The sequence below is a fragment of the Alosa pseudoharengus genome, unplaced genomic scaffold (assembly GCF_046254945.1).
Source record: "Alosa pseudoharengus isolate Yale_2024_CS ecotype anadromous, Long Island Sound unplaced genomic scaffold, YU_APseudo_1.1 YU_APseudo_1.1_scf_17, whole genome shotgun sequence".
NCBI lineage: Eukaryota > Metazoa > Chordata > Actinopteri > Clupeiformes > Clupeidae > Alosa > Alosa pseudoharengus.
The window spans coordinates 30773055-30784387 of NW_027468640.1; the positions used below are offsets into that span (position 1 = coordinate 30773055).

Genomic DNA, 11333 nt, shown 5'->3' on the forward strand with positions numbered 1-11333 from the left:
GCCCAAAATGATAGGCTATTAAAAAAAATATCAGACAAGGCTTTCTGCCCTACCAAAATGTATCACCGCACGCTACTAAGATGCTGGATTATTGAAGTTGCGAAGAAAAGAATAGGCCTACGGAAGCTATTGCTGCCACACTAAAATAAATAAAAAGGCTCAGTATTATGTAATTAGCCTACGTGAAAAGTTTCTTGTTATAACAATATCTTTTTCATGTTTTAACAAGATATGTATCACGTTATTACATGAAATTATCACGTTATTTCATGATAATGATATTTTCACGTTAACGTACAATGTTATTTCAAGATATGATTTTTTCACGTTTTTACAAGATATTTATCACGTTTTTACATGAAATTATCACGTTATTTCAAAATAACGAAACTAAACGAAACAAGGCCACGAGAGCTCATGGCTGGCATAAATGATAACTAATCGTGTCTATGAACTTGCACCCTGACTGCTATTACAGTGCTGCTTGACGAGTGATTGTTTTTGTGCATGTGTGTGTGTGGTCAATTCCCAGCTGACTGAGGAGCAGCGAAGAGGGATGTGTGTGTATCGGCAGAGAGCTGCTGAAAAGGAGGCCGATAGAGAGGTTCTGTGCAGGATAGCCTGCTCACACCATAGACTGTATATGGCTCACACAGCCTGATAGTTCTGCTTTATCTTCTTCAACACAATGAATAAAACTTTCGCTAACTTGACGCAAGAGGGGAAAGGGCTTTGATAAATATGCGAATCTTCACGCAATGTGGGTGAATGTATAGAGCGCTCTGGCTCGGTAGCCTGCATGTCAGGTCATCGCTGTCATTTTTAAGGCTGTGGGGAAGGGACGCGAGGAGTGACAGGTGAAGCGCTGCAGTCACACAGTGCAGGCTGCTGGAGAGCACAGCAAAGAAAATATTCAAACAGCAATAGCATGCGCTTTTTGAGATCACACTACAGTAATCAGCCCGGCCCCACCGGGAATCCTCCTGACTCTCACTCCGCTAGCCTACTGCACACAGGTGCAGACTATTCTGGACAATGCTTGGGTGTTCGCATAGGCTATCAAATATCATCCACCGTGTTCAATAACGAGAATGTCTGGCGAGCTTAAAATAGAATTTGATTGAGTCGTGTAAACGAGCATATCCTATTCTTGCCTCTCGTTTCGTTTAGTTTCATTATCTTAAATAACGTGATATCTTGAAATAACATGATATTTTCACGTTATAACGTGAAAATATCAGTATCGTGAAATAACGTGATAATTTCATGTAATAACGTGATAAATATATCGTGAAAAGATATTGTTATAACAAGAAACTTTTCACGTAATTACCGAATCTTCTTAAATTTGCATCATCATTTATTTTTTCTTAAGGTATAGGCCTTTATCACGGCAGCCAAAGTAGGAAGTGAACAGCCCTGTTCCTGTGTAAGCACAGGTGTTTCTAATTACGTGTCAGATTCGGCCACAGTTACTTCAACCAGAGGCCTCGTTAATGTTTTTAGGAACACCTGTGGTTTGCCTGCCAACAGGAAAGTGAACAGCCCTGCTTCAGCTGCCTGTGGGCTGCCGTGATAAAGGCCTATTGTGCGTAGTTCTTGCGGAGCAATGGTACCCTCGAAGAGATTATCATCATGACCAGCGCGACTACATTAACCACAATGCAGTGCTAGTTTGACGAAGACGTGGAACTTTTCACGGTTAGCGTAAGATTTTGATTTGAGTTTCGCTTCAATTCTCGTAACTCTGGCTCTCAGTTTGTTGGATGACAGTTACCTCTCATGGCAACAATAAATCTTAGAAATGAATCTGTGGTCATAGGACACTTCAGGAATATTAAAGACAGACTCTTTGGAGTGAAGCGTTCCAAGAACGAACCTTATGTTGCTACTGACGGTACTGACGGAGGGGGTTTGACCGGGTTTGACACCTTGCCGGTAAATATAAACGTGTTTTTTTTCTACCATTGTATCTCAGCGTTACATTTCTATCAACAAGAGCGACATTTAAACTTAATTTTAACTGTGTTTGACTCTTGTAACTTTGTTGTCAGGAGAATAACAACACTGTTGTCTTTTAGGTGGAAATGCAGTTCCTCATCATGACATTCCTGTCTCCGCAAGATCTGTGCAGACTGGGAGGCACCAGTCGGTATTGGCGAGCACTGATTCAAGACCCTTCTCTTTGGAAATATTTTTTGTTGCGAGATATGCCTCTTTGGTCATCAATTGATCACCTTTCAATGCCTGATATGGAGAGTCTAGAGAGAGCTCTGTCAGAGAGCTCTGAGTCAGAAAGCCGAGATTTTATGGCAGAGTAAGTCACTAATGTCCAGTCATGATTCTGTTCATTAGTTGATGAGTAGATGAGCAAGGCAGGGGAATTTTACACATAGACGTCTTAAAAATGTCTTGTTCAAGTGTTCAGTCGTATTTGTTTGCAGACATCCCGAGTCTCCCGCATATTGATAATGGCTGCCTGATGCCCGCAAATTAGATGAAATCTCCCGGAATCTAGAGCGAGCGAGCAAGAGCGCGCACACGAGACCGAAACTTCAAATCGTCGTGTGTGCATCTCAGTGTAGCGCATACACGACGGGCAGAGAGAGAGAGAGGTAGTGCGTGTGTGCCTGTTCAAGACAGAGAGCATCCTGATTGACCTGTTTCAGTTCAGTTCAGTATGGAACCTAGGAACAGGAGCGTCATGGCAGAGGCAGAGTGCCCCCCCAAAAGGAACATTTAAGACCCATTTTACATCAGACTACACGAAAGTGTACCCTTGTCTCATTCAAAATAACGATAGTCTTGCATGCTGCACTGTTTGTAACAGTGACTTTAGCATTGCCCATGGCGGGTTAAATGATTGCAAAAGACATGTTGAGGTGATTTTAAGAAGTGTCGTTTCATTTGCATATTATTCAGGAATAGACTACTAAATGGCTATTTGCCAAGTCTATACATAAAGACCAAACTACCAAAATATACATATTTTATTATCACAATTTCTACTAGGCCTTTCTTATTTGGTGTGCTGAGTAGAGACAATGAATTAACAAACATAGGCTATTCATCACTATTTCAGTATCTAAGAAGGCTAAAGTAATTTTTTATATTTATTTATTGGGGGGGGGGGTACCTCCCTGAAATGGCTTTTTGCAGGTTGGGATGTCTGTGGTTGTGCATGTGTGTTTACAGAAACAAACACACTGCACGTGTGTGTTTATCAAAACAAACACACTGCATCTCCCATAAATATGTATAGCATTGGCAAGTTGATTTGGCTCTTGTCCTCATTGACCCTTAAACAACTGTTCTCCTTTTGCACAGTTACCTCAAGGCTTGTCCAGCATGCCGTGGCCTGTGGCATCTGTCAAGGCCAGCATATGAGGCAGTGACATCCTTCCTGAAGTCCATGGTGGTGACGGCGGAACCACGCTTTGCCATGTTTGGACCCGGGCTGGAGAAACTAGAGGTGTCTTTAGTGACAACCATGCTGAATTCCCCAAACATCCTACCAGTCACAGGCGTAACCCAAAGACAGATAAATGGTCAGTGTGTCTTTGTCTTGCCATGTCTGCACAGAAGTGCCAGCACAAAATACTGTATTTTCTATTGGTTATTTCTATTTATGAGTGTGTCACCCAGTATTTACAATTGGCTCTTGTGCCAAGCAAGCAACATGTGGAATAAAAGAGGTCTTTGACAAACTGAACAGATGATTTTAGATTTGACATTGATGAGACTTTACAGAAACTTTTCATGATTTCTATTCAGGCATTGGATCAGGAATTAGTTTTATGTACAGTGACCAGCACAAGTTCAACATATTGACACTTTATTCAACTAACAGGTGAGAGGTTGTTGATTTGATGGTTGACTCATGCATGATACTGACATAATAATAACATTTGAATAACATTTGAATAACATTTGAATACAGTAAATCTACAATAGGGAAAGGTGGAAAGCAAGAGGAGGACGGAGGAAAGGAGGGATCCATATTTTATAGGGAGATTGGTACTTTCCTGTGGGTTGTATCTCTGATAATGGTCTTCTTTACAGGACAGAGAGAGAGCGAGCTCGGCTGGAGAATGTGGATGTTCACAGTAGACTGTTTACCCAGAGGGAGGATGAGGATTCTGGGAGGCCAACGTTCCACCTCGCTCCCAACGTGCAGGAAGTGTGCCGAGCTGTTGATGGATTCATCTTTGTGACAAATGCAGAACGAGGAAAAGGTATGACGGAGGCCGCAACACACTAATGTTATGCTATGTGTGTGATTATAGAGGATTTTGTTTTTGTGCCATGAGATCTTAATCTCTTTAGAGTCAAAACAGACACCTGGGTGTAAACACCAGCAAGTGTGTGTCATTCTTTGCATCTCATAAACCTGACACACATAATGTACTTTCAGTTACGCCATACTTCCACTTTTACAATTCTGCTTTTGTGTTACAAGTCATGCATTACATGTGGATGATTACACAATGTTCTTTTTGTGTGTGTGTCTGTGTGTGTGTTTGTGTGTGGGTGTGTGTGTGTGTGTGCGTGTGTGTTTTTGTGTGCATAAGAGTCTGACGAAGCGAAGGAGAGGGAGTTTGCCCAGATCAGGGCCATGTTGGAGCCCGTGTGGGGCCCTTCCTCGCGGCCCCTCCTGGTGTTGTCCTGCACGGCCCGCGAGGGCCCCGAGTGTCCTCGTGTCCCCTGCCTAAAAGCAGCCCAGCGGCTGAAGCTCAGTCTCCTGCCAAACCCCTGGATGGTGAGGAGATCTTACTCTTCCATGTGTTTGTCCAAGGACTATGTTCAGGACTATTGATGTTTTAAGAACTACAATGCAGCAGTCAGATATAGTGTGCATATAATTTTAGCATAGAGAGACTCCCATTTTGAAAACAAATTGACAAAATTAAGATGTTATGGAGTTTTAATAATTAGAAGTAAAATCATTAAGAAAAAACAAAAAAATGTATGTCAAGGTTTCAAATTGGAGTAACAAGCTTGTTTTGCTTGACTGGCATATCCACTAGCACAGGACCATACGGTATGTGATGACATTTTTGCCCTAATGGATTTTTTATTTTGAGAACATGTTTTTTTCCCTCTCAGGTACAGGACACAGTTGCAGAGACATTATCAGGCCTTCTGGATGGCATCCTGTGGCTACTCAGACATTCTGGAATAAGACTCTAGCCCTGGTGAGACCCCATGTATAAAACTGCAGTAAAACGATGATTAAGACATTGACGATGAGTTACTCAAAGTTATGTTTTGACATTTAGACCCTGTAGACCTGTAGACCTGCACATCACATGATCAATGATACAACATGCAGGTCTTCTGTGAACACTAAATAGTTGTTCCTGGTTTTAAATTTATGGCAACAACATCAATGGATATTCAGTGACTCAGCTGTTGTCTTGGTTACAGCATAATATGTGTATACCAACCACCAGTCCACTTCATATGCTGTGGAAAATGTTTTATGTTAATATCTGACTTATACATATCATTTGAGGACCCGTATTTATTTTTACATAGGAGGTAGAGGGATACCATATTAGTCGTATGTTTATTTACATATGTGTTCATACTTGCTACTCTAGTCTATTTTACCCCTTTGCTGGATGTGTAGATACTTTACTGTTTAAGTAGGAAGGTATTGACTAAGCATGATGTAGTTAAACCATATGGGTTTGTCCTGTTCAGAATAATAAAATTAACAGTGATGACTATTTGTTCTGTAGGATCACACTTCAAGCACCAGGGGGCAGCACAGTCCAGTATCTGCGGTTGTTGGCTGTGAAATCTGTTGATGTGTTAATATGCTTTCCATTTGTGTGTTTCTGCTGATTCAGTCCAAGCTGCTAATGTGAACCTTTGAAGTAAAATGCCACGGCTGGGTCACACTACTGCCTTTTGCATTCAACACATGTGTAGTTTTTGGATTAGTTTGACCAAAAGGATGCTATTCCCATTCCTCCATTTTACAATTTCACATTACTTCACACAAACTCATCCTTTTATTTTTTAGTCAGTTTGAGACTATAAAGTCATTCTTGACATGTCAATTGTTTTCTTAGGTTTTTCTTTTGCTCATGAATTTTCTGAAGTGTTTATCTTGGGTTGTGTAGCTTGTTATATAAAATGGTGTTTTTCTTGGTTACAGTTTTTTTCAGTCGCTAACAAGTGTTTGTCTAACCAGTTGTCACATTTTCAAAACTCTAAACACAATTAGCACAGCATCTGTCTTTTGTGGCCATACCATTCACACATTTAATGTCGTTTTCACACAATATGCAGTCAGTGAACACATTTCCACAATGCTTACATTTTCTTAACAGACAAGCTATACCTCCCAACAAAACTATGGATTGTTTTTGTAGTATTTACAAATGTTAACACACAACATCCCACAATAGCAAACACAGTATCCTCAACCTTAGATACAGTATAAAAACCTCTGCTACCAAATGGTTTTATCCCAGGTGCATTGCCTTGGATAATATCGGATGCGATGTTGATGAAAACATGTGGCCTAACTCTGAAGATCGCAGAGATTAGATTCAGTAATTTTGCCCCCCCCCCCCCCCCCTTTTATCTGGGCTTTTTGCTGTTGTTGTTTGTTCAGAATGCTCTTCTGTGTTTCATGGATATTTTGTTTACTGTAAGCAATACTGTAAAACTTTTTCTGTTCTATCATACTGTAAACAGTATTTCTACTGTACCTCCTGTAGTAAACAGTAAAGGGAAAACTGATTTGCTTATTACTGGAATGCTTTTGAATGTGAACATTACATGTGGACATACAGTTCCCAACCAAGACATTTAGTGTAAAAACGGATGTGTAAAAGTGGATAGCATGTTTTGCATGCAAAGACCTGTACAACTGAAGCATAAAAGTCTATGCAGTTTTTGTAATGTCAACAATAGCCAGTATTTTGAAACCTGGTGTACTTTGATTGACTGCATGTACCTTGTGAAGTGAAAACAAGTGTTATTCTTTGACAGAATAATTTCATTTTGAGTCAGATTTACAGTGTTTTGGTAAAGTTAGTGTGTGTAGAGAAAGATGTGTTCTGTTTTGAAATGAAGAGTTAGTATATATTTAACAAAATGTGTTTATGAGAAGAAAATTATCCATTTGGCCAATTGTGTATTGTAGGTGTGAGTCTGTGTTAAGAGTTTAGAAAAAGTATCTGAAGTATGTGTAAGCGCTTGTTAGCGATTGAAAAAAACTGTAAATTCAATCACACTAACTCTTTGTATTGTTCTATTTTTTTTGTTTCACCACGGTTGGATTTTGATATCCATACAAAAGTTACATGACACTTCAAAAGATGTACTTATTTTTACACAGATTGTTAGTTCAATATTGCAAATATTTTGACGTTTTTCCAAATGCCTTTAGATTGTGGTGCAGTAGTTTTAGTCCAAACTGTGGAGGACAGTTAGTCATACTCCCAGACAGAAAGCCCACTGGCTGTGAATATACATAGCGCACACACCTCACATGGAGAACTGGTCACCAGAATGTCAATGGTACAGTGAATTCACTCACCTGCCCAGGAGACTCAAAATGAAGGTAATCATGATGTAGCAAATTCAAAACATAAAATGGAAATTGGTGCAATTTGGATGCATTAAGTCACACCAGGTTGATAAAAATGGCTGATTTCTCTCTCTGAAAATTCAGTGTATTTGGACATGTGTGGACCTTTGCAGGCAGTGGAAATGTATTTTTGTTTCTGAACATCCTGGCCCCAGTAAACAATGTGGCTCCATAGGATCCCATGCATTACATCTGTATGATTTGTTAGCCAAGCCACCGTTTCTTTCTTTTTGCTACATCTGTAAACAAAGTGTATGTCAATGTGCATCCCTACTGCCTATACTCTTATGCAAGGATAATTAAAAAGGAAAGGATGGCAAATGATCATTTGAACAATAATTATAGAACATCTACTAACCAAACAGAAATGTACTGAAAAAAACTAAAACAAAATGGCTGGAATTTATGGGATCCTGGTGTCTTATGCATATTTGGTGGGTGCGCATGGATTCTTTCAGACTGAATGATTTATGGGATAGCCAAAGATACTTGGAGGCAGCCTGTTGTCCACGGATTCTTTCCAGATCCATCATGCACTTGGATGTGTGCTTGCTCATGGATTGCTCTCATGACCGTGTCTTAGCACAGAGATGGGTTGGTTTTGCAAAAATTTGGAATATGAGGTCAGTTAACCATCTTCTTGAGCATGTGTACTCGGGGGGGGGGGGGGGGGGGGGGGGTTATTGAATTTATACACACAGGCACATCTCTCTCTCTCTCTCTCTCTCTCACTGTGTGTGTGTGTGTGTGTCTAAATGCCAAAGGAGAAAAAAAAATAGCAGCAAAACATTTCATAATGTCAAACTGCAGATCAAGCTGATCATGTAAAACTCCTGATCATGTAAATCATGTAGAAAGTGTTACTTTCCTGAGAAAAACCAGGCATGCATTCAGAGATGCATTTCCCCACACATGCAACACACATGTGGGAGTGGGTATGGATCTGTGCACATGTTTTCATGTGCCTTCTTTGTGTCCTTTTCTAGAAAGCCCTATAAGGCATAAAAAAGACTCAGGAATGCAAGAGACTAATAAACACAAATCCATGTGCATTACTCTGTGTCTGGGTGTCGAGGCTCCTTAGCTGACTGTGTGTGTGTGTGTGTGTTTTTGTGGAGCTCACTTGTTGACTGACTGGGATATTGTTTTACCAGGCTAAACAAATCTGCAGTTGCTTTTCTCTTGAATGGCAGTGCAAATTTTTTGTGCATGCAGTGCACGTCGTATTATAGTTTTTAAATTAGAGGGACCGTCACAAATATGAGACTTGTGTGTGTACTTTGTGGAAGCTTATACATTCTCTCTCTTTTTTCTTCTCATCATGAACATGTATGCACAGAAGCTTCCTCCACTCCATTATCTTGTTCTCCCTGTTCTCCTTCTCCACCCATGTTGTGCTCTTTAATTGCTCTTTAAATTCCTGATTTGTATTCCTTGAGAGTCACCCTTATTATGATGCACATGCAGAGGAACACACAACAGGAACACTATCTGTGTGATGCCCCACTAAATCTCTCTCTCTCTCTTTCTCTCACACACACACACACACGCACACACACAATTTGTGTTTTACGGGATGGCCAAACACACTTCCATCATCTCCAGTTTCCAGGCATGTCTCTCTCTCCCCGATGACCCATGCTGATGCACGCATCCAGCCCCTGCAACACTTCTTCCATCAAATGACTCTAGCAGGCTCATCTCCACCATCAACACCCCCACCTCACACACAGACACACCACGCTCCTGTTTATCTTATGTTCCATGGTCCATTATCCTCTCCAGGTGGTCATTTTACTGATTAGATGTTCTGTATTTTTTTGAAGGGGTGAGCTATGCTATGGAACATTACAGTTTTTTTCAATCACTAACAAGCGCTTACCCATACTACCCATAAGTACCCTTTTCTAAACTCTTAACACAGACTCACACCTAGAAAACACAATTGGCCAAATGGATAATTTTCTTCTCAAAAACACATTTTGTTAAATATATTACTAACACATATTTCTCTGCACACACTAACTTTACCAAAACACTGGAAATCTGACTCAAAATGAAATTATTCTGTCAAAGAATGACACTTGTTTTCACTTCACAAGGTACATGCATTCAATCAAAGTAAACCAGGTTTCAAAATACTGGCTATTGTTGACATTACAAAAACTGCATAGACTTTTATGTTTCAGTACAGGTATTTGCATGCAATTTTTACACTAAATGTCTTGGTTGGGAACTGTATGTCCACATGTTATGTTCACATTCAAAATCATTCCAGTAAAAAGCAAATCAGTTTATTTTTTCCTTTACTGTTTACTACAGGAGGTACAGTAGAAATACTGTTTACAGTATGATGGAACAGAAAAAGTTTTACAGTATTGCTTACAGTGAACAACAAAACATCCAAGTTTTTCTGACTTCACGTTTACAGTTTATAAGAGACAGAGAAAATAAAGCTATAAAAAAGCATCAGTATGAAGCGTGGACGTTTATTAAACCAATGCAGTTACAGTTAGGCCACATGTTTTCATCAACATCGCACTGATTACATGGTCAATGATAGTGGCACGAATTTCATCACTTGCAACCTTTGGAATGCCACCACCACACATTCTTACACCTCTACCTTGCCCTCTCCTTGGGCCTGCTCTTTTCCCTGGCCCTGCTCCTCTCAATGCTCCTGCATCTCTCACTGCTTCTCTCACTGGGCCCCTTGCTCTTACTCTTCCTCATCCAGACATTACAGTGTTTGTCTTTTTCTGTTTCTGTTTCTAAAAACATCACTCCCCAAGTCCTCCTTTTACTGTATACGTGTCAATGTAATAGAAAAAAATAACCCCTGCCACTGAGTCTAAGCCAGACTGGAATCAGCTGTGGTTGGCCCAATGTGTGAACGACCGTGTGGCCCAGTCTTACATCTTCCTGGGCTCGAACTTGCAGCACCTCGGTATAGGGGGTGCGTTATGAAGGTATATTGGGTGCAAAAGTGGCGAGCACATTTAACTGCAGATTTTGCATGTGCACACTAAAGATCCGGCCGCCTTGTTTTCTCGATCGATTGCTCGACGTGCACACATACAAATCTTTTTGCACCTATTATATCACCTAGCTAGGAGCAAAAGTCACTCGTCACTCGTAGAAGCAGATTCGAGCACTTGTATCAATTGACTTGTAGTCGCGCAAGAAAATCAAAGCGATCTGTAGAATTTTATTAATGAGAAATTATTTCACAGATGCACAACTTCGGATGCATTAGTTCACATTTGGGTTTACAAATGCACGAATGTTGTGCATGTTCTCAGATTATGAAACACGGATGTGCAAATGTGTTTCGCACCTACTGCGCTGCAACGATTGGAGCAAAAGTGTCGAGTGCGTGACTCTTGAAAGTTGTGACTCACAGGATAGGATTTGTGTACCTGTAAAAAGGATTTGTGTACCTGTAAAAAGGATTTGTGAACCCGTAGCCCCTATTTTGTGTTAACAAGATATAAAAAAATATGTACAACTTCAACTTTACTGTTACACATTTACGACTTTAGTGTGCACATGGAAAATCTGCAGTTAAATGTGCTCGCCACTTTTGCACCCAATATACCTTCATAGTGCGTGTGCTAGCAAGGGAGCAGAAACCCATGTGTACTAGCATCTGTTCCTAGCACGTCAAAAGGAAACTCCAGTCTAACAACAACCTAGGGATCTATTGTGGTTGATCTTGGAGACA

The 11333-nt window shown here is 40.4% G+C and overlaps 1 protein-coding gene across 1 annotated transcript; it reads left to right on the forward strand.

The window, feature by feature from the left end:
* Nucleotides 1-1686: 1686 nt before the first annotated feature.
* fbxo4 (F-box protein 4) lies at nucleotides 1687-7921 on the forward strand. The gene is made up of 8 exons (XM_076289291.1): nucleotides 1687-1938; nucleotides 2082-2317; nucleotides 3328-3548; nucleotides 3775-3850; nucleotides 4063-4235; nucleotides 4572-4759; nucleotides 5107-5195; nucleotides 5745-7921. The coding sequence occupies exons 1-7, from the start codon at nucleotides 1783-1785 to the stop codon at nucleotides 5188-5190; spliced, it is 1134 nt and encodes a 377-aa protein (XP_076145406.1). The 5' UTR covers nucleotides 1687-1782; the 3' UTR covers nucleotides 5191-5195; nucleotides 5745-7921.
* Nucleotides 7922-11333: the final 3412 nt, after the last annotated feature.